General features: G+C 40.8%; 1 protein-coding gene across 1 annotated transcript in view; it reads right to left on the minus strand.

Annotated features, from left to right (window-relative positions):
* The window catches only part of MEGF10 (multiple EGF like domains 10), an 86,520-nt gene extending 63,948 nt beyond the window's left edge, over window positions 1–22,572 (minus strand). Inside the window, exons 1-4 of the mRNA XM_032674996.1 lie at window positions 22,503–22,572; window positions 3,771–3,902; window positions 951–1,052; window positions 127–227 (exon numbers count right to left, since the gene is read on the minus strand). Of these exons, the coding sequence (XP_032530887.1) occupies window positions 127–227; window positions 951–1,052; window positions 3,771–3,886 (319 nt within the window). The 5' untranslated portion in view covers window positions 3,887–3,902; window positions 22,503–22,572. The remainder of the gene's footprint in view (window positions 1–126; window positions 228–950; window positions 1,053–3,770; window positions 3,903–22,502) is intronic.
* Window positions 22,573–24,442: the final 1,870 nt, after the last annotated feature.

Here is a 24,442-nt window from a genome sequence, read left to right on the forward strand (position 1 = left end):
GCATGTGTACCACTGATGAATATCTGAGCCTCTAACTCAGCTTCCATGAGTCACTCATCAAAGGGGAGTCAAACTAGCACTGTGATGTAGGTACGGAATTCCAAGGCAAAAAGAGGCCAAACTTACGGACACACATTTCCCTGCTTTCATAAAATCCAGGGCAGCACTGGGATTTGCGCCTGTACATTGTTTTTTCACCATGTCTGTAGGCAGTACGGTAACTGATCCTAAGGAAAGGAAGCAATGGTTTTTACACACAATTCACAATCCAGAAACAAGACAGTATATTTTCTTACACATTTTAAAAAACATTGAGGTGTCATAAGAGAAAAAATGCTCAAAGAGGTCTTGATTTATCTGTTGCTGAGTTCAAGAGTCCAAGTGTTACCCCAACAAGCCTTATGCCTATGAGTGGCCAGCAAGTAGGAAAAGAAGGAGGTGTTTTTCACTTGTGATGGTTCATACATGCGGGCACATTCCTATGAGGAAAATGCTCTTTACAGCTGCCACCAGTTTTCAATTATTCACCCCTTGCTTGCCTTCTGGAAGCACAAGAACTTTTCCTGTAACAGATCTTTTTGTTTTCCTTCCAAGCAGCATACACTTCCCCAAGAACACAACGTTGCAAGCAGCAAGGGCTCTCTCATGATATTACTGAACAAATACAGCTTGCAGGGGCTGGGGAATTTAATTTTGAGGACTGCACGCTTTTTCCCAAGCTGTTTTTTTTCTGTTAGCACTCCATGGGATGATACACCCCAACCTGCTACTAAAACATACGTGACATTGCTTGGACAAACATTTTCCAGCAGACTCAGATCACAGCAGTTAGACAGGTTGGTCACTACAGCTAACCTGTCCCACACATCATGCTTGATTTTGACAGACACAAAACCTTAACAAACCCCTACAATATCAGTGGTTTGACAATATTAAGATTTATACATCACCTGTGTCGTGTGCACTTAAACCAGTTTAGGATGTCGGTACAACTGGTGTAGTAGATTTGATCAAAAGGATGCGGATATGACTCTTGCACTGTAACCGAGTAACTGGGGAGAGACAAGGAGAAAAGAGAGATCACTGAGCAAGTCCTTTGTAGTACAGTCTGATTTAATTAAAACTTTTACACAATCCTGCTATAGAACAGAATAAATATAACAAAATACTCATGTGCAGCAAAATCACACAGAAAGCTCACAAAGAAAAATATATATGCAAAGAGTCACCATGTCTCTACTGTGTAACATGTTTGATAAAACTGCACTAGACATTTAAAGAAAAGTAATGTAAGCCTAAATTTTTTAAAAGACTAAAACACCTGTATCTCAAACAAGCAGCAAATCAAAGTAGTGTGTAGTACATTTTATCCTGTGGCAACTTTTATTATGTAACTGGATAGCTGGACAACTAGTTATGGAGTCAGAAAATGAGGTTTTTTCTGTTATCACTCAAAATAGAAAAATAGAAAATAGGCCTTTCTGAAAAATTTCTTTTAAAAGCCACATCTGTGGCTGTAGCAAAACATCCAGTATATTTAGGTACTAATGATGTATATAATGACATATAATAACATATATAATGATGGATGTTAGCACAGAAATACACCTGAGTAGTAATTACTGAAAAATGACATAACAATCATACCACCAAACGGTCCATTCAGCAATCAGAAATTCACAACTATTAAAGACAACACCTTATTTTGTTTACTGGCTAATTTTTAACAGAGAAACTCCCATACCACACCACCACCACCGCCCCGCCCTGAAATGCTATTATGATTTTCTGCCAGCTATACAACTATACAGTGTCCTAGAAATAAATCTGTGCTCTGAAGTCCAGAGCCTCTAAAGCTGTCAGTAGGGCAAAAAGAACAGAGCCCTGTTGTGAAAGGGGAAAATATTGAATCATCCCAGAAAACTCTTCAGGAGGCTGTTTATGCTGGCAGTCAGCTGGTCCCTGATTGCGCAAGGGAGTTGGAAAACACAGGAATGCGTGGCAAGTTCCTGCAGCAGGGCTGATTCCCAGGACCAACCAAAACACTCTGTAGCCCACACAGCTTTCACTCACTTCCACCCACACCCTCTTTGACCTCTTAGCACCCACTGCAACAGCCACAGCCTCCTCTTCTGCTGTCATCACTACAGTGAGGGAAAGCACACCCAGACCCACTTCAACTGCCCAGAACCTACTCCCTGTTTTTCCTCAAGCAGCCCCAATCCATCCAGCTGCTCCAGTCCAACAAAATATCAGTGGGATGCTGATGCTTGCCTGAGGCTCTGTGCTCTTTGTTAGACGCACGGCAGGCTCTGCCCCTTCTTGCTGTGATTACAGTTCACTTGTAAAAGACCATTTTAGTACTGACTGGAATAGGTTTATTTAAAGCACATAGCACTGCCAGTGACAGTGGCAGTACAGAGCTTGTATCTGGGTCTTTATTCTTTCATACTTATGTACCTTTGTTGCCTGCTCTGGGCAACAGTGTGAATGTTTCAGTAAGTTTACTTGGAATTTCTCCCTATTTCTGAGACTCAGTAGAAGAAGGAAAAAAGTTCAGGCTTTTTCATTGGCATGCTTGCTAGATAAATTTTTAGATATATTTTTCTTTCTGCAGACTTTGGTTAGCTTGTTTTAAAATACAGTATGCAGTCTTAATAGTTATATTTCAGGTTTTTACCCATTTTGCTTTCACTTCATTGCAGCTTCCCTCAAAACCACTTTTATCTACAAAATCTGTAAATGAAGTATACACAATCTAGAACAGTGTTCAGTAACATTGTAGATACGTGCTTAAATACTCTAACAGTTTCTTAGAATGGTTACTACTTCATATACACATTGTTGTACAAATTGTACACAACAGTTGAGGCGCAGATGCCAAATGTTTCACATGAAGCTCAGGTAAGTTCCTGAGGAAAGTCCTTAAGTGATTTTTTTTTTTTAATAGAATCTATAAAAAAGATATGCAAGTTTCGATTTTCTTTGTAAAGATTCAGCCATAACAACCACAAATAAATGTACAGTGGCTTAGCAGCACTCCCCATGATTAAACACAGCCTACCTTAAGTGCAGGAAATACCGATGTCCTCAACTGAACTGTGAAAATCAGACTGTCTCATGGACTATCTGATCAATAATGGGCATAACAATAATTATGAGTTTTGGTTTCACTATTATAACCTTTACACAAGAAAAAAAGTTTAGCAGATGCTTGAGGCTCAACCTCTCCTATCCACTGTGGCATTCTTGCAAATTAATGTGAAACTGAGTAAACAAAGGGACCAACTACATTGATGAGATTTAATTTTGTATGTTATAAATTTCTGAACCTCATAAAAATACTTAAACTACAAACCTTAATTTAGATTCTGTGAATGCTGAATAGGAAAGAATCAGCATAATCAAAATTGGCCAAATTCCAATATGGTTAATTATATTTTGCATATGTAAAAGCTTCTTTTCACTTCAGTTGGAAAAAGCTATTTTTATTCACTTCTTGTACCCAGATGGTTGTGTAACATTGCTGGTACCACTGGAGTGTTTTTTGCATCCTAACTCCTACCGCAAATACAATTGCATTTCAGCCCAATGTGAAAGTCTTTTACTTATCCATGAACGTACCTTGCCCATTCAGTAAAGTGAATTTTTTCCCCTCATTCTGTAACTCAACTAACAGCTTTAAATAATCTGAAGTGTGCCAAATAAAGCAAAGCAAAAAATGGTAAATCAGAATTTGTGTCAGTTATTTTTCCAGAAGAAAATATTACCTTTCCCAGTGGCTACACACGTTAGGATCTTCCAGATTCAAAGATAACGTTGGGCCCATCCAGTGGTACAGGAGTATTACAGGGAAGACAAAAAAGGAGTTCAAATGAAGAACCATCTTTCCAAAAAGATAACTGTAAGAAAAAACACCAAAACATTAATTAATCAGGGAAAGAATGTAAATGCCTTCGCTTTACAGGGTTAACAGACAGCCTCACACATAACATGACATAAAAATCTAAAACATTAACCTAACACTTTAACTAAGCAAATTATTTAAATCTGCATATTGAAACAGTCTTAATCCAGCTGGCCATTAATCCACAAATGCCAGAATAAATGCTATTAATAGGTAATTTCTAACAACTTAAGCTTCTATATTTCTGTTTCAGTGAACATTTGATCTTCTTTCCTAATTTACACTCAAATTGTGGCTAAAAAAATTACCAAAAAAAAAAAAGATATCATTGAGTCTAATCTGTAGTATAATGAGGAAATAATTTCTAATACGTATGTTTGGTTTAGTACAAGTATTTTTACTAAACTAAACTAAGCAGAAGCAGAAATTTCTTTCTTTAAATTGTATGGAACAGAACAAAGTGAACCACACCTATAACTAGTTTATGAGAAAAAAGTCCACAGGGCCATGAAAGCAAAAAAAAAAAAAAAAAGAGATGCGAAATAGACTTAGTTTACAATATCCTCTTCAGAAGTCAACCTAAAAACCTCACAACAAGAAACTATTATATTTAAGATATCTGAGGATACAGAGATGAACCTATTTTGCTAAATCCTTCTTGAAAAATGAGGGCTGCTGAAAGACATTTCATGGTCTGTAACTGTTTCTCTGCATGCAGGGAAGTAGTCAATGTACTATTTAATGTACTATTTAAAAAGCAGCTGTATTTTCAGCTAATAATTCCAGTGAAGTCATGATTTCATTGAAAATAGTCACTCTGATTAACCAGATAGTAAACAATACTTCCTTTTTTCCTTTTATTCTCAGCTTCAGCAACTTTCCTTTTGCAGGATACATTTAACAAAATTTAAAATAAATTAAAAAAAATAATTTGCATGAACCCCCTAGTGTAAAACTTGATTGCATTCCAGATCTTTTGCTTAATTATTAAGGAAAATCAGTACAGCTGATTAGCATTGCTGAAGTGATTATATTAGCAATAAAAGATGTAGACGACTCATTTAACTCTTCCTGTCTACAATTCACACTAAGAAAAACTGTTCAGAGATTCACTTTTCATATCATATACTGTTCAAATTACCTCACCCAGTAATACATGAGTATTTTCACTATCTACAGATACATAGAATCTGTAGTTCAAGTACTGAAAACACTCATATTGGAGAATGCCTTCTGTGTGTAAATTAGTGATTAGCAGACATACGAAAGAAAAGAAACCCCTCTTGCTAAAACAGAAAGCTTCTTCACCTACAGCACCAGATCTTTGTTCCACTGAAGTATGCAACTGAACACTAAAATCTTATTGCCTGTTAGCATTTTCTATAGCATTTGAGGAAAAACTTTTGTTGAAAAAGCTACATCTTTACTCATATTTTGGTCAGGAGTTTTAAGGGATGTCCTGTCTGTTTAGCTCAGAGACTTCTCTGCTTCCCTCAAATTTAGTGCAGGTCCATGATTTAAAAATGTTGACAAGAAAGCAGTGCAGCTGCATGAAGCAACTATAGAGTAGCCTCCTCAGTTTCTGTAACCTAATTAAGGAAATTGAACTCATTATATGTTTATTATATAAAAGGAAGATAATCAATAGTAGTCATATTAAAAATTAATCTGATCACCCCAAGGCATATTATAATTACTTACAAGCTCATTTTAAAATGGTGTATCAGGTGTACAAAATATGCTCCCATGAACTACAGGCACTCCCCTAAAATACATTTAAACGTGAGCAACTACACAAACTACATTTGTCTCACTGGTAAGCAGATGAAAAATCCTGTATGTGGACCACATAAGCACAGCCAGTTAACTATTAACTATCCATCATCTGAGATTTGTAGGCACTTTCTCTGCCACTACCAACTATGTTGACAGTTTTGCTTTGGTTTGCGTTTTTTTGCTATACAGAGTTCAGGATCAAAACCGGGGAAAGAACAGACAACTAAAAAAGGCAAACAATTGCTTCCCCTCTATGAGGTGAAAATTGAGACATGACTACAAATTGATCTCTCCACCCACCCAGAGCAGAGGCACAAGCAAAAGCTAGAGAATGCAGCTCTTGTAACAAAAGGAAAATACATACAAGTGGAACAGGGGGAGCAGAGGAAGGTACAATGTTAAATAATGTAAAAGAAGTGAAGGTTACTCAAGGCTGCAAACAAATATTTTTTGGTCAGCAAAATCAAGTGCTGCCGGTGAATTAACCAGGATTAGAACTGCATGAGCAAGAGAGAATAGTACGATACAGTTGCTAACACGACATAATGGACCCAAGACCAAGGGAAACGCTGACGCAGCTTTTTCATTACTGTTGCAAAAGCATTTTTACCACTGAAACATGAAAAATGAAGCAGGAACATGCCATTTAATTAGAAGACGAACTTCAAAACAGTAAGAGCCTTTCACAGCCTCTCATAGTATCTCTGAGATACAACCCTCATTTCTGCCTTTCTGGAGTGATATGGTACAGGGATGCCAAATCCTTCTCTGGGCTGTAAACCAAGGGCTGTTCTTAATTACATTTACATTGCATTAAAATTGCACGTACAGCAAGTGTTATTGTAAAAAACGTTCCTTCTGTCCATCATAGTTTTTGTCAGCTTTCAGACTGAATTGTAAACCACACTGTCATTGCTGCAGAGTCCCTTCCTGGTGCTTTTGCCTTCACACTCTCCAGAGCACAACAAAGGCCACACCCTCATCCCAGATTTACGGACTGCTACCTGCAACTGAAAATTATGGCTCCAGATGAGATAAAGAGATTTTTAAATATTTTTTTAGTGAAGAACTGTTTGGTCACAAGTATGGAGGTCATGTTGCTGAGAACACAGCTCCGTTGGGCAGGACATGTCTCAAGGATGAAGGATCACCGCCTCCCGAAGATCTTGCTTTATGGTGAACTTGCCACTGGCTGCCACATGAGAGGAGCCCCGAAGAAAAGATACAAGGACTCCCTGAAACAACATCTCAGCCTTGGCCATATTGATCAACATAACTGGTCTACTCTGGCCTCCAATCGGGAGGCCTGGAGACACAGCATCTATAACGCTGCTGATGCCTTTGAGAAAGCACGTAGGATCACTCTTGAGGAGAAAAGACAACACAGAAAGAATCATGCCTTGCAGAACATACCACCTAAGGACTCTTTCTGCTGTGCCTTTTGCAACCGGACATGTCTGTCTCGTCTTGGCCTTTTTAGCCACCAACGCACTTGCAACAAACGTGAGTAGAGCCCTTCCCAAATCTTCATTCGCGAAGCCCAGCCATGACTGAGTCTTTTTCATAACATTATACTGTCTTCACTCCTGAGGTTCAGCTCCTCTACAAGGGGCACAATTTCTTTATAAAAACATCTCTTACACTACTAATGTCAAGGAAAGCAAAATTAGAATCTGACCTAATCTTGTCAATGATGATTAATCCTGTGTTAACTTCAGAGAAAAAAAAAACAAACCCAAACCCCTAACTGATTGTTTTTATTGATTACATTAGAGAATTAATGGGTGAGGAGCAGAAGGCGTTTTCCCTTCAGAAATCTGTAAATCAGTTTGACGCTTTGTCACATGAAATCTTGCTTACAAAGCAAATACAAACTAACCTGAATAGGAGCATTATTACAAAGATCCCAGACTGGTTGAAGATGTACAGTCACAGCAAACTGATTGGTCTTTTCTCAAATTGGATCCCAGACAAAGGCCCAGAGTTGAGTTAATATCTAAGATGCAAAGTAAAACAGACTGACCCATTTGAAGAGTCCAAAGGTGCTTAAGATGAGGCTAAGCATATGAAATGGGAAAAACAATTCATTTAGACTGGTACCTGGAGAATTACCAAATCAGAGGCTGTACCGAAACAAGTCTTCTTGATGAAGACAGATATGCTGCTACTCTTTTCAAGTGCCATGTTATTAAGAAAAATATATCACTAATAAATTGCCATTTTTCTTCAGTTAATAGTTAGACAATTTTTTATTTTTCAGTTTCTTAATTAGCAGAGCTTCCTAGGAAAATGAGGTTTATGTAATCGCAATGTTTGGAAGTCCAATAACTTCCAAATCCACTTGTCATTTAAACTGGAAGTAACAGAGGTGAAGAAGTCTTGAATTGTAAAGCTCCAGAGAATAGTGATAATGCACAAATCTGGAGGAGACCAGACTTTATTTGCCCATAAGTCTTGGAATTACCAGTTTTGAAAACTACAGCATCACAATCCTTTAAGTAATGTTGCCATTTCATGGACTGCATACCGCTACCACTCCTATTAAATATAAATGCCATCATACATGATCTGATCTTAAATAACAGAAAACACCTGTTAAACTGTATTAAAACTGTCAATTGGAGCAAATTTTGGAGTTTCTGGACTCTTGAAAAGCAACTCTTCTTGGCCCACCAACTTCACTCACTGTCATACAACTCTCTCACCATTCAGTGAGAGCTTCTGTAGATGCTAAGCTGGCAGGGCGATATATCCATTTATCAGTCCTCTTCTCCCTCAAATCAGTATGAAAAGAAGGTAGGGGGAAGACAGTTCAGTGGAAGTCAAGTTTGCACAAGGCAAAGAGGCATGGTAAAGACTAATGTCAGCATGCCAGATACTTTTTGCAAATTGATTCATTATTATTCCTCAGAGGAAGGCGGCCAAACATTCTAAAAATGGGGTCACTTTGCTGTAGCTGTCATTGTATACTAAATTAGAGCCCTTCCAATTTAAAATATTATATTTTTTTTTCAGGTATATAACAAGTACAGGTCTTGAATGTGCAAATGGGATCACTAAGGTTACCTACAGCACATAGTACTGTATGTTTAAAGATTATTCCCATGGGAAGTCAATGGGATGAACTGCCAAAAAAATCTTTTGGCTAAATATGCTGCCTGGTTGTTTTCCACTCAGATAAAAAGCTATCAAATAAAGACAGTTAAAACTGTCTAGAATCCAAACCACACTATCTGAAAAGCATTTTGAGAAGAAAAAATAGCACCTTTTACAAGACACTTCAGGTGAAACATACAAAACTATGTCAGGTCCATACACAGATGGTACCTCTCAGCCTTGGGCATCTTTCCCAGAGTGGCTGTTGAGACTTAACAGTCAGTTCTGAGTAATGAAAGCAAATAACATATAAATTAATAGAGGTTATATGGTATAGGCTTGAGACAAAAATCATATCCACATAGAGAGACTTTTTTTCTCCCTCTTCCCTTTTTTTAAATCAAATAATGTACTCCTTACTGGACCGTCTGTCTTGTATATTAATCCCAGGTCTACTTTAAAAGTACAAGTGAAGACTAGAAGACTAAGTAAAAATGGCTGGATGCACATATTTAAGCAGAGTTACTTCTCAATCTACATATTAGCAGCATGTATGAATGCTGCATTAAACTAAAGACTAACATGATAAGAGACCTGTATCAAATCTTTACCATAGTCCCTTAGGCAGACAGCATCACCAGACTTCTGATACTTCATATTTTTTTTCTAATGGGAATCATAAGAAAAGACATTGCACTCATGCATGCAACTGTGAAAACTTTGCTGTTGCTGACAATTTGCCTGGGACAATCCTAAATACACCAACACCTGGTTCCACCACTGTGGAAATTCTCCTTTATGCTTTTTACCCTCACTTAACCAAAGCTTCTGTGACCCCTCTTTCCCTGTTATCAGCCTTCCAGACACCATGTCACTTCTAGTTTATTGACAGGATATAAAGAAGTACAATCAAAGCACTCACATAATTCCTTTAGCTTCCTGTGCAATTTAGGATCAATTTCAAATGTGCCCATCTTCCTTTAAAAGTCTTTGGTTTTTTGTTTCACCCTCTTCAAAGACCACCTCTGTTTCTTTCCCTCCTCCATTACATGTATGTTCTCTTTTTCCACATAGGTTTCCATCATACATCAGATTCTTCCCTTTTCCAGACACAGCCTCTGTTATCACCGGCAAAATTCTTCAGTCTGCAGCTCCCTACACTTGTTGCAGCCTCTCACTGTCTTTCCTTGTGAAAATCAGACACATGAACTCCTACATTTGTTTGAAACTTCTAGTTGCTAGCAATACGCTATAATTTGTGAAAAAAAATTGTTGGCAACTCTGCTTCAGTACCTTTGTCTTTGTAAATCATCCAGTGGAATGCCATTTTGCATACAACACCCTACAGAAAATAAAGTTGTCATTCCAGTTAGCCCCTGTTTTTATGATTTAGACAGAGCATTACGCTCCTCTAAAACTTTATCACAGTACTTTGTTACAAGCTTCAATTTCCAAATGATTCGCTTTAAAAAAAAAGTTAATTAACTCTGATGCCATTTCACTTTAACAGCTTCTGAACATTTCAACACATTACTTATCAGGTTTTCCACTTCCAGCAATCAAAGCATCTACAACTCAAAGCACAAGCTTCACATGCCCCTGCCACCCCCCACCCATAAAGTAAATTCAAAACATTCTCGTAGAAGAATGGGGAACCCAAAAGTGTTTCTTCTCACAGTTCATTCATTCACTTCTATCTTTTATTTTGGTTATCTGCAAAGGTTGGAATGGATATTGTACTCCTGCATTCCTTAATCGAAGGGGAAAACGGAAGAACATAATGAAAAACTGAAAGCAATGGGTTAATTCTAGTTTTTTACCCGATCCACAATTCAAGAGACAAAGCCTGTTTCCACTGAAGTCAGAGGGAACTCTGCCCTGAAGAACTTTCATTGAGATTACAACATAAACCTAGCGAGGCCATCCTCTAACCACATTTTTTATGTGGTTTTCACATATCCTTGTATCTGTGAGCCTTCTCACAACTTTTTCTTCATAACTTGTTTGATTTGCACTGTTCCTTGACATTACAGGGAAACAGTTTTGTCTCATAATCCCACCTGTGGCCTGTAATATCTACAGACTTGCAGACTCATGGAACAGTTGGGGTTGGAAGGGACTTTAAACATCATCTAGTTCCAGACCCCTGCCATGGGCAGGGACACCTTCCACTACGAACAACAGATTAAGGAGTAGCTGAACATTTAAGACACCTAAACTTTCTTCAGAAACAATAATACAAATTTAAAACCGTGTTTGCAGGTGTAGAATTTCAGTGCTTAGTCTCCCTCTCTGTCAGCAGAGGAAATAAAACATTCCTAGCAAGAAATTCAACCTTCCAGGTGCTAGTGGTGTTTACAGGCTTTCTGCACACTAGGGCATATATATACATGCAAGTAAACACAGACAGAGGCTGATTTAATATACTCCTAGATAAATAGTTGAAGCTGTAGGACAAGATGCTGTGCTTCAGTGAATAAATGAGACTTGCAACAAATAAAACTCCTACCAACACTCGTGATGGGCACTAAAAAGCCAAGTCCTTTCCAATACTGACAAAGTAAACAGCTTGTATTTTATGCATGAAACCACTCTGATACTAAAAGAGTGACTTCATATCAAACATTCTGGTTCTGATTTACATCAGTTTCAGTTTTCTCTTACCATAATTTCTACGACACCTCAAATCATTAAATTCTTCAATAGATTTTTTAAATGATGAATCAGAGTCTCTTTAAAAAGGGTGCCCAGTACCTCAGTAAAAGAAGCTAATGAAGGCAAATGCCTCAGAAGCTCTAACAATCAGAAGATGAATTTTTTTGGCTGCAATTAATACCATTTTCCAAGAAACTTTCTCTTATTTTGTTAATTTAACTTGGTTACAGGTTAACTGAAACCTTTGTAAATGTCTGCTGCTGATTCCAGCTAAAGGCAGTGTAATTTAAACCTAGAAGAATCAAGACCACATTTTCATTAATTTGACCACAAGGCCCTAAATCCCGCAAAACATTATCCTTCAGGACACATGTTGACTTCTCTATACCTGTACATCTTTGCAGTATGTAAAAGGACAGCAGTAGCACAAGCATATATCTGTCATTACAAAAATGGTCTATTCATAGAACTGTCTGACAAAGCACCTTTAGTAACAAGGCACTCTGTTCAGAGATCTAATTTTTGCAGATATTTGTATGCCAAATTAAAAAAATCTCTATGATGGTGGGTTTAATGAGGTACTCTGTTATTCTCTGTAATAAAAATTAAACAAGAGAGACAGAATTATTCAGCTTAATTGTCACATCTGTTAGTAGGCACTTTACTGTGATTGACTGGAGTGTATGTGTCAGAGACTGTGCCAGAAAACAGGCAAACTTTGTAAGCAGACTTATAAGTTATAGCCCAACTGGCACTGGCAGCAGCTCTGTTACAACTTCTGCTGCCTCTCAGCAAAAACTGCAGAAGTGTTGGCGTTGGTTCAGTCATTCATTAAAAATAAAAATAAGTATTGCAAGTTGTGCATGGGGAGGTGTTAAGATAAATTAAAAGCAATCCCTATTTTCATAAGGAAATACAGTGATCATCTGAATGTGTGAATGTGTCATCATTCATTAGTGGGCAACAGTCATAAGCAACGCGGAGTTTGGAAACTGCACGACACGAAATTTCACATTCAGCACTATATCTGCTGCTCTACCAAATGAACAAATGGCTGAGAGGACAGTGAAAAACAGCACAACATTTGCAGAGGGACGGGGAAGCACAGTGAGGGAGCTTCTGGGAAGAGCAAAAGCAGAACGGACACTCTTCCTCTGAACTGCATGGAAATTTGGGATGAAACGTGAACTCACTCACAAAACTGCTTGTTGTCTCCGATATCCGGAGATCATGATAGCTGGTGAAAACTCCAGGTATCTTGAGCTGGCCAATAACTGCTATTAAATTGGATTTATGACCAGCTGATCTTCTCTTGTCTCTAAAATCCAAACTCTTAGCATCTACCATCCTGACACAGCCAAATGACTCTGAGCTTACATGCACTTTCTTCCTCAACTAACTTCTTTTTTCAAATTTCACACAGGCTTTCTACTATGAGCACAGAAACGTATATTGCTATTGTCAACAAGACAAATAGGCCAAATGCAATATTGCTTAAAATCATTTTTCATCCATCTCATCCAGTAAGGAGTGCAAAGAAAGGTAGGACTGTGTGGAAGAGCAATGAAAACTGTACCAATATCCAATATCCACTGTATCTGCTCCTGAAAGGCAAAGGGATGCCTTTGTGCTGGAAGCCAAAGCAAAGCTGTCTACCACGGGCTGGGGCAAGCCTTGGGCGCTTCATCTGACCCAACCTATCAGCTGCCCACTGAACTAATCCATGTATAAATCTTTCTTCTCTCTGGAGGGCAGACTGGGGCACTCCAATTTCCTCTCTCCAGGACAGCAAGTGACTGTTTTCTGGAAAGAGTCTGCCTGAATGGGTGAGATGAGCCAGGGCAGATGCTCCATGTCACTGTTTGAAGGGTTTTGTTATGCTCTCAGGACTCCAAGGCTGCTCCATGCTGCGAGGAAGTCCAGACAGTTTCCATGTGGCTCTCTATCTCTGGGATCTCTTCTCTTTTGCAAATATTTGTTTTCCCTCATCCTACTGAACTTAGAAAAAGATAGGACTCCTTTAAGCACATTTATTTTAGATATGTTATGTAATAATCTCACATACAGCATTTTATCGCCATAACTGCTTATAAGATCTACAACACTTCTAGCATTGGAAGGCCCTTTGTTCTTAAGGCTGCTCTTAATAACCATACTGTATATGGAAAGTATTTAGTCTCCTGTCTAAATGCTTTACCTTATTTCAAAAAACAAGTCAACAGCAGAGCTGAAAACAGAACTTAGGTCTGCTAGTCTCCATTTTCAGCCTACCCCTGGACCCACAGCTCCATTCTGATATTCTGCTACAGTGGCAAGGACATGAATATTGTGCTTCCACTACTTATTGTAGGTATAGCAGAGGTATCATGAAATACAGACTGCGTCTTAGACATTTACACACCATATCACGATGGAGAGAATTTTTTACAGATGTGGATCACCTCTGAAGAGGCCAGTAATGCCCTCTTGTCTGTCTGCTTTTTCATTTCTTTATTTTTCCCAATGGTGTTCTTATTGGAAACAGGAATGAAGAAAAACACACATATATGCCTAAGAGAAAACCTCAATGAACTAAAACTTTGCTATTTCCCTGAAGATGGGCAATACAAGAAAAAGTAGGGTAATTTTCACAAGTGTAGTGCAAGACTCCCACAGCAGAAGAAGAGAAAGTTTAAAGTAGGGTGCCGGCTCCAGAAATGTTACTGAATGGCACTAGACATGTTTTGGAGTGACTGCAATGGATTTCTGCTTAATTTCAAAAACCTCCTGGTGCAGACCAAGAGGCTGCAACCTCAGCCTTTCTTTACAATATCTCTCATTTGTTAGATGAGAAAGAACATTTCCTCCCTGCATCCAAGGACTACTTCAGCAAAACAAACCATACAAAAATCTTATTTCTGAAGTTGATGCACTGTCAAAACACACACAGAAAGGTTGACAATCTGCAAACACACACAAAAATTTTCTTCTGCAAATTTGTGGTGCAGACCAGAACTCCAAATCACTGCATCCTTTGAGGTTCACTTACCATGAATGCATATCCTGTCCGTCTTTATTCATACATAATGCAAATTGGCAAGAACTAGTGCACGAAAGAATAGAGCGTATCTAAAGTGTGCATTAAAGTTGCAGAGGAACAATACTGTTCCAGAGATGAGATTAAGTCTCACAGCTCTCTCAAATGGGTTATGGAGAGGGAAAATTCACTGAGAGCAGCGGGGACACTTAAAGTAAGGAAGTTTCTCTCTTGTTGTGTTTATGTTTTCCTTTTTCAACAACTACTCATCCAATCTTCTTACTCAATAATTAAAAATGCGCTCTTTTGTGGATTCGGATTTTAAACACGTTCCCCAGAACTAGTGGTACTTCTGTACAGGACTATCTTCTGTTTTGAAGTGATGGAGCCCTGTGGCACAGCAGTGTCTGTAAGGTGCAGTGCCCTTGATCCAAACAAACCCTGAAGCACAACCACACTGATGTTGGTGTGGACTCTCAGCAGAGTCCATCACAGAGCTGGCAATTCTGCTTTTTCTAAAAGAAAATGTAATTATCTCTTAAAAGAGTCTTTAATTATCTCTTAAAAGGTGGAGGCAGCTTTGGGATACCTGGATGACACAGATGTGTGTGTCTTCACAGATCCTAAAATTCATGAACCAAGTGATGCACAAGGGACCCAGGATCAAGCACCTCATTTCAGCTACTCTGAAAGTCCACTGATCTCACTTGAGTTACTCCCGATTTGCTCAAGGCAAGTAAGAAAACTGGACCCTCAGCCCTTGTTCAATTATGTCTGCTATTTTAAAAGAAATGAAACCTAATATTAATTTACTTTTTTTAAAAAAGAACATTCTTTGCACACTGATAAAATCTTCATGAAATCTACTTCAATCTAAAATATGCATTTCAGTCTCACTGGCCAGTACCCTTCAGAAACAGTTGTTATTTACAATATCAGACTGGAGACGGGGGGTGGAGGGGTAGGGAGAAGAAAAAATAAAAAAGATTAAAAGATCAAGTTACTCTTCACTTCCAAACAAGCCCAGTCACAGCTGTACATCAGCTTCCGAGCAACTGCTCTACAAACACACAACAGGGCTTCTGTCTTCCCATAGGGTTTGCTCGGGTCACCCACATGTGGCGTGGATTAAAAAGGCAGGAAAGCTCCATTATGGAGGAAGCGAAGCCACAAGTTCAAGGGACAATCCAGCGGTGCCACTGGTAGATACCTTGTCCAGGGCTCTGTCCCAAGGGGTCTCCCCCAGATCCAGAGGGGCCCACATACAGCTCTCACACAGTCTGCAGCTGCAGCTGGAAAAAGTGCCCAAAAGATTATTCTGCTTTTGCATTGTCAACATCTGAGCAGAAGGAAGTTGGAGGGAAGGTGACATGAGAGTTAAGCGGGGTTTTCATAAGCAAAATGAGGATAACAAAGAGACAGGCTCTGGTTTCGGTGGCGACAGAGCAAAAGAGTCAGGCAGCCTGTGCAAATTTTGAAATTTTCTTAACCTAGAAAAGCAATAAAAAAGAAAAAAGAGTGTGACATACAGCAGTACTAAGGAATGAGGCCAAACGCTTTGCTGGGTGGGATCACCAGCAACTCTGGTTATCATCAGGTGCCACGTCCTATGTGATGGAGAAGTCAATCCAGCCCTCAAGGCTGCAAAGGCAAAACAGTTGTTTTTAAACAAATACCTTTCTAATTGAAGAGTTTTCCACCCCACCTGCTGTACCCTATTTACTCAGTAGATTTGCAATGGCTGACAAAGTATGCTGCCTTTGGGACCAAGACTGCCACAGCTCACAAGTTGTCAGGGACATTTCTTCATGTATCAAGTGCTCTTGAACCCTTTGAAGAGGGTTTATAAATCTGCAAACAAATGCTTCCCACAAACACACACAGGCATCTTTTATGCTTAAGTTCCAATGATCATGACATGCCTGTGTGTATTGACAGACCAGTGTGGTCCAAAAATTTTGTAAACACTTTAGAGGAAACTAAAACTCAGTTACACATGCTCAAAAGCACACTGTAGCAAGCAACCCTGTAGCATGGAGCAAAGGAAGTGGAATACCTACTTGGCCTGTTGGCATACTCCGTCTTATTCCCACTATGTCTGCTCTCCGTGCTTTGTTACATGTTTTTTGCTGGTTTCTGACAGCAACTTCCAAAAAAGCATAAACAAATCAATCATTTTTTTACTTATAACTTAACCAGACCTTGGTGCGCACACACACGTATTTTTCTTCTTTTTTAACATGCAAGTGCTTCCAGTGTATTCACATTCTCAGGATGATCAGTCTTGGTCTGAGTATTGGCTTTTGGAGGATCTGATGCCAGTCAGCCGTGCATAATGGCCTCTTTGTGTCACTGTCACATGAACAGCATTGTGTTACAATCATTGTCACTCCAGGCTCAAACTGCAAGGCATGCTTTCACACAAAACATTCACTTTGGGGGGCTCCTTTTGGCAGAGCCCTGCGATTGAAACTCTTTCACTGCTCTTTAGTTCATCAGTCCAGCAGCAACACCGAAACTTTAAAAGTCAGGATTCAAAACCTCTCATCCAAATCAACTGATTATGAAGCTTCTCTATGGAGAAAGGGGCAAGTAGCATAAAGTAACCATCATCCAAATCACTATGTCTGAATCAACACCAAACTTAATGTGGTTAATAAAAAATAGACTTTGGTACTGCAAAAGGTCTGAGCGGAGCCAAGGGAGAAAACACAGGAATAAGTTTTACTTAGTTCAGTTTTGCTGTATGTGAGGTCAGAAGGATGCCCTAAAACCTAGTTTAGGAGAAGACAAGCACAGCATCACAGCTGCAAGCCCCTCCCCAGTTGGCAACCTCGCTGTTCCTGCCTGCCCCTGCAATCCAAGCAAGATGCACCCTGTAGCCTTGACCTTTAGATATGAACTATGATGGTCAGAATGGGACTGGGACACACAGCTTCTTCCAGCACAGTTCCCCATGGATGGAGCCGGAACTGGGGAGCTCCCCAGCAGCTCCCACAGCCTAGGCTGGCACCACTGCAGAGCTGCAGCAGGACTGCAGAGCACAGGCAGCACTGCAAGATCCACAGAAAACTGATCCTCATGATGAGGATCTCATCGTGACTTTTCCTAAGCCCTTTGATAACAGAGGATTGTGCTCCAAATAACAGCAGGGGATGGGAAAAATCCCAAGTCAGAGTTATCTCCACCTTGAATATTTTTTCTCCTGTAATTCAGAAAAACATCTGCAAGGTAAAATCAAAGCATTTCCACGAGACAAAGATGAGTAACTTACCAGGTGACAATGTTATTGTACTACTTATTCTGTAAATTCTTTAAATTCACCAAGTGCCCTCTCCCCCACCTCCAAAAAATAGATAAGACAGGATTTCTGTGCAGGAGAAACTTCAAAAGATGCTGTAAACATGGTGAACTAATTGAAACCCTGCACAGACGTCTCTGTTTTCATTAATGGAAAATATTCTCACAGGGCTGAGACCAAACTATGTTAAGAACAACATCCTCCTGCCCTTACTGGATCTTGAATCATTTTGTGCTGCAAATCTTTGTCTTGTAGAAATACTCCTGAAATACAGCCCTACTCACTCTGAAAATGGCTTGCAGGGTCTACCCCTGAAGGAGATAGGCACAATGTGACAAGAACTCACGGCATAATTCTTGTGATGCACAGAAAACTTGGGAAAGCAACAGTTTCTTTCCAAAAGAAATGGGGGTATGCATGGAATGACAACTTATTATCTTGCGTATAATTTTTTGACTAGTTAATTTTTCTTTCTTTTGCAGTCCACCGAAGTACATAACAACTTCTGAACTCTGGTTTGGTATTCCACCCTGCAACACCCACCAGTTGCCCTAAACACATATTATCCCTCTCTGGATCATTTTTCTTTCTTATGCAGCCTTGACCAGCCCTCCTTCTTCCCTACACTGTTTTGAGCAGACCCATCCAGACAAGCACTGCCCATCAGAAACACCACCAGGCTGGGTCAGGGCCCCCTAGTCCCCTGCCTGGTCAATTTTACCCACACTACAAACCCCTGCTGATCTTCTCTTGCACAGCTGGACAAATTCACCTTTTACATCATCCTAAGGTCATGACTTCTCTGAGACTCCCCTTGCCTTTCATGATCTCTTCATATTCCCAACATTTCCAGTACTTAGTAAGATGTTGACCCCTTTTCGGTAAGGCCATGGTTCCAGCCCTCACTTGTAATATAATAGTGTTACAGAGTAGTAGTTCTACATTCTCCTTGTTTGAAGACTCTCCTCTGAAAAAAAAGCTGTCATTAATCCATTTAAACATTTTCATCTCCATGACATTTGATGAAAAATAATATGACTGTGGCTTGACAGCTGTTTCCATTATTTCACTGTCCTTCCTTATATCCTCTTGTTGTTTGTCTTAGAGTTTAGACTATAAAAGGCAATACCATTTTTGCTATTGTTTTTGTGCTGTTGTACACGTCCTGTGATGAGAGTGGTGGACACTGGAGCCATACAACCTACAGCTGTTCATGCTAGTGTTTCTATTTCTAAAACGACACATTAATATAAAGTCTTTATATTCAAGTTTCCTTGAATGAAGAAATTTGCACACACTTGCACCTCTGTGTGTTCAACAAAAACAATTTGTTAGGCTTAGAAGAGTATTCTTTTACAGCAATAGAAAAAAGATTAAATTCCTTTCCCGAGGTCACAGAAAGTCAATGTCAAAGTTAAAGGTATGTTTTCTGCTTCCCAATTTGTATTTTTTCATTGTCTTGCAAATCAAAAGAGCTCAGAATAAGTCTCTCATTGCTGACTATGGGCTAATTTCTCTGACAATCAGATACAAAACGTGAAGAGGTGGCTGTCTACATTTTAATATAAACCTAATGTCTACATCCAAAGACATAAATCACAAATCTTTACAAAAGCAAAACATCAATTTAAGACCAGACAGTTTGAATGTGTTAATTAACAAGAATGCTGACACAATCAATAAAGCTATTCTAGTAAAGCAAATCCCTCCCCAGAATACTACTCCTATTTTTCTGACAAATGGCTTTACATGATACATACTCTTTCCACAGGAGAAAAACATTTGGAATATCGAGAGACAGATTCTTCTCACAGATGAAAAAATAATGCAGTTATATCGACGTTCATGATATGCTGATTTGAGCATAGGAAGGGGAACACAAATACAAACTACTGACAAATTGATCTCTTAATATTAAAAATCAGGATCACACTACTGACAGTGAGTCAGAAACATAGTGAAATTTGATTCCACTGGTATCATTTATCAAGGAAGACACAGCTTATGAAGAGTAAGGATGTAAGAACTTTGTTATTTCACTACACAATTCCACTTCATATCTAAAGAAGTGCTAATAGTGGATTTTTACTGTTCTACACTGTGTTCCATTAAAAAAAGCCAGACAAGAATATATGGGATCACATCCATGTGGCAGTACTATCTACTCAACTTTGCTTTTTTTAATCAACATATCTTTGGTTTGACTAAAGCTGTAGCACATTTGCAAAGAATCTGTTTCATTTTTACCTTCCTCAAAAGCCTCTTGCTTCCCAAAATAAGTGAAAATGCCTAGACAAGAGCTATGTAGAGAGACCATGCAAAACTCCTGCCAAGTGATCTGAATATAAATTCAAGGGATCCTTACCAGCTGCAGTAAAAAGCACACTCCAAATTCTTGCTAGATGTTAATCAAACTTAAGTATTCTTTGCATAGATGAGTTAATTGCTTTTGTTAAACTGCATTTGCTTCCCTGGGGGTGGGGTGGGTGGTGTCCCTAAAGCTGAATGCATCAGATTGTAGAAAAGAGAGTCACCAAAGGACTGTCAACCTGGTCAAACTCTCCTGTTCACCTAAAGCTAAGGAACAGCTCATTTAACACTATAACACCCGGACAAGCCCTCAGGGTGCCCATCACCACAACACCAGTCATATTCAAAGTGCTGGCATTAGGTACCCACGTTTTAGGTACATGCCAATGGTGAAATTCGTGGTATACAAAGGGCTAAAGCATCATGCACTGAGGCAAATGTGGCACAGTTTTTGTCTACCAGATCTATCTGTGGGGAGTCAAACCTGGTGTGCACAGCCTTGTGCCATCTCTGAAACATTTCACCATCTGACACACCAGAAAAGGGAACTCTGGTACGTGATTTCAAGGGAAATTAAACAGGCACAACCAGCTTAGCTCACACAACTCACTGAGCAGTTGAGAATTTTTCTGCAAGGTATGGATTGTAGTCAGTGAGCAAGACAGAAAATTCATTGCCAATCCTGTGAACTACTCATAATTCCAGCAGAGACTTGCAACACTTCCAGACTTACAACTACACAATCTTAAAAAGCCAAACACAAAACCACAGCATCTCAACATATTAACAGTCACTACTAACACCATGCAGCCGATCCACCCCTTGTGGGAGCAATACACATTTAAATTTATGGCATTCGGGTGGCTGGGCAAGAAAAATTAGATAAATTTTATTAGATAAGGTTCCATGTCTTGATGTTGTGCAGGTGTGTGAATTATGTGAGCAAACAAGTAGAAACTTGGGCCTGAATTGCACTGTTTGTCCAGTTTATTAAAAATCTAGAGCACACCTGCCCAGCTGACCTTTCCAACTTGAGATGGAAAACAAAAATAGAAATCCCAATACCATTTCATTTGCAGGGCCAGTGACTAGCAACCAGTACAGATAATTTGGCCACCAAGGCTGTTATTTTCCTAAATTCTATCTCCAGCTCTGACAGTAGCACACCCCCCTCTACTTCAAGAACACACATACTTAATTACTTATGCATACTCTCAGCACTGTGCTATTGGACACAAATGCCATTTAGGGATGTTGACAAGGAAACTGAAGCCAGCTTTCAGTTTCAGTCTTGCATCAGACATGCTGCTCAATCAAAGCATCTAAGCTTTTCAGCCTAGGTCTGTAGCTTATCTGCTGGGAAACAAATGCTACTTTCCACACTTGTCTTTTTTTTCTTTTTTTTCTTCCAAGTTGCTGGATGAAAACATTTTTCCTAAACAGTCATGTTAATCTGCTTTCCAAATTACTGCTGCCAAAGCTCAGTTACAAACCTAATAAAATAAGCCATCTTCCATACTGATGGTATGTTCCAAAATGAGGTTTTAAACTCACTCTGCAGGAAAAGTTGGTACTTTGGAAAAACTTCAGAGTTGTACGTGACTCTGGGAAATACTTGTCTCTAAGACTACATTTCAGTTACTCAGTAACTGGCAGCAACATTTAAGTAATTAATAAGATTACCAAAAAGCATTGCATTCCTAGCTCATTCGAGGAAAAGCAGCTGCACATTTTCCTTAATTGATTTGTGCCTACATTTCTAGACTGAACCTATTTCTTGGCTCATAGACAAAATAGGAAATATTTACAGTACTACTGCTACCGCCAAAAGAAAATCTGCTCAGGATACCACACAACTGAGCATTTCTCTAGGCAGCTTCTGCTGAAGGACATATGCTGGAACGAAGTCGAAGTATTAAACAGATGTGCATTTTCACGTGCAGGTCACGCTTATTTACATATATACACAAATATCCCTCTATTCCAGTGTGTGTGCTTGTTCCAGCCTCTGCCCAAGACTGCCAAAAGCTTTCCGTGAAAATGAAGATATAATCTTTAAAAACCCTTAGCGGAAAAAATCAGCTGAATGGAAAGCCTGAAGTGACTCGTCCCGGCTCCGTCCCGCTGGCGGGGGAGCGGCGGGAGCTGGAGGGAGCGCCAGGAGCGCTCCCGCATCCCGGTCACCAGCCAGAACGAACGCGGAGGGAAACGCTCCGCAAAGGCGGAGGCACTGCTGGGCGACCCCGCATCCCCACTGCTACCCCGAGGATGCTTCTGCCCAGGGCAAACGCCGCTCCGGGAGAGATGCCGCCTCTCCTCCGCTCCCTCCCCGGGGCCACCGCACCCGCGCCCGGCACCGCGGCTTCTGGGCGCCGCACCTGCGGGATGGGATGGGACGGGACGGGATGGGAGAAGTCGGGCCAAGTCCGGCCCCTGCCTACCTGTCCCGCGGGCGTCCGACCGGGAGCCGGGAGCCGCCGCCGGGAGCCGCCGCCGGCAGCAGAGCGAGGGGCTGTGTGAACGACGGGGCCGGCGGGGATCAGCCACTCCTTCGGCGGCTCCGGACCGCCCCCGCCCCTGGCCCCGGTCCCGGACAGAAACACAGACAGACACACAGACATTTAAGCACTTACACGGTTCTGCAGCCAGTGTCACCCGTGCGGCTCTGCCTGAGGCGGATGCCGCCTCTCCCCAGCCCCAGAATAGCCCCCGTCCACTCAAAGTGGAAGCTACATAGGGACCTCGGAGGTCATTTATTCGGCCCTGTGAAGGATGAGTACTTAGCCATCAGGTGATTGAGGAATGAAACAGTCTTCAATCGACTAGATCCTTAGGTCCCACAAGCAGGAGCTGATCCTCAACCCCGTCAGGAGACCCAAATCCGAGGGAAAACAAACCGTATGTGGTCCCCTCCGGTACTGCTTGAGAAAGGAAGGGCGTCACGACTTTTCCACTGTTTTAGAGCATTATGAGTAGAGATGCTTGTTATTTCATAGGTATTTCAGGTAAATCAGACCTGTTAGCCTGCTCCATGACTAAAGTTGGAGCATGGAGCATGGGAAGAACAATGTTTTGTGAAGCTAAGCAACCACTACTTCACATAATTACAGAATTGTTAGGGTTGGAAGAGTCCTCTTGAGATCAGCCAGTTAAACCCCCCCTGTCAGTGCAGGGTCCCTGGAGCAGGTGACACAGGAGCATGTCCAGGTGGGTTTGGAATGTCTCCAGAGAGGGAGACTCCACACATTCCCTGGGCAGCTGTTCCAGTGCTCTGCCACCCTCAGTGGAAAGAAGTTCTGCCTCATGTTGAGGTGAAACTTGTTGTGGTTTAGTTTATGGCCTTTGCTCCTCATCCTGTTGCTGGGTACCACTGAACAGAGTCTGGCACTATGCTCTTGGAACATTGTTTGAAGGTATTTATATGCATTAATGAGATTCCCTCTTAGTCTTTTCCTCTCCAAATAAACCAGGCCCAGCTCCTGCAGTCTCTGCTCATCAGAGAGATGATCCACACCCCTCATCATCTCTGTGGCCTCTGCTGGACCCTCTCCAGTATCGTCTGCTCTTTCTTGAACTGTGGAGCCCAGAATTGGACACAACACTCCAGATGTGGACTCACTAGGGCTGAGTAGAGAGGCAGGATCCCCTCCCTGACCTGCTGGCCACACTCTTCCTAATTCACCTCAGGATTCCACGGTCCCTCCCGGCCACCAGGGCACTGCTAGCTCATGGCCAACTTGTCACCCATCAGGACCCCCAGGTCCTTCTCCACAGAGCTGCTCTGTAGTAGGTGTGCCCCAACCTGTGCTGGTCCTTGGGGTCATCCCTCCCAGGTGCAGGACCTGCATTTGCCCTTGTTGAACCTCATTAGGTTTCTCTCCACCCAACTCTCCAGCCTGCCTAGGTCCCTCTGAATGGCAACATAGCCTTCAGATGGATCAGCCTCTCCTCCCAGTTTCATACTGTCACAAACCCGCTGAGGGTCCATTCTATCCCTTCATCCAGGTCATTGATAAACAAGTTGAATAAGACTGAATCCAGTATTGATCCCTGGGGAATGCCGGGTCTGACTACAAGCCTCCAACTGGATTCTACTCAGCTGATCACAACACTCTGAGCTCTGCTGTGCAGCCAGTTCTTGATCCACCTCACTATCCATTCATCTGGCACATATTTCCTGAGCTTACCTATGAGGATCTTATGGGAGACAGTGTCAAAAGCCTTGTTGGAGTTGAGGTAGACAACATGACTCCCACAGGAGACTGTCCTCCTTGAACTTTTCTAATGTGAGTCCCTCCCATGGACAACAGTTCTCCACAAACTGCTCCAGCGTGGGTCCCTTTCCATGAGGTCACTCCTTCAGGCACAGGCTGCTCCAACA

Source organism: Chiroxiphia lanceolata, chromosome Z (assembly GCF_009829145.1).
Source record: "Chiroxiphia lanceolata isolate bChiLan1 chromosome Z, bChiLan1.pri, whole genome shotgun sequence".
Taxonomy (NCBI): domain Eukaryota; kingdom Metazoa; phylum Chordata; class Aves; order Passeriformes; family Pipridae; genus Chiroxiphia; species Chiroxiphia lanceolata.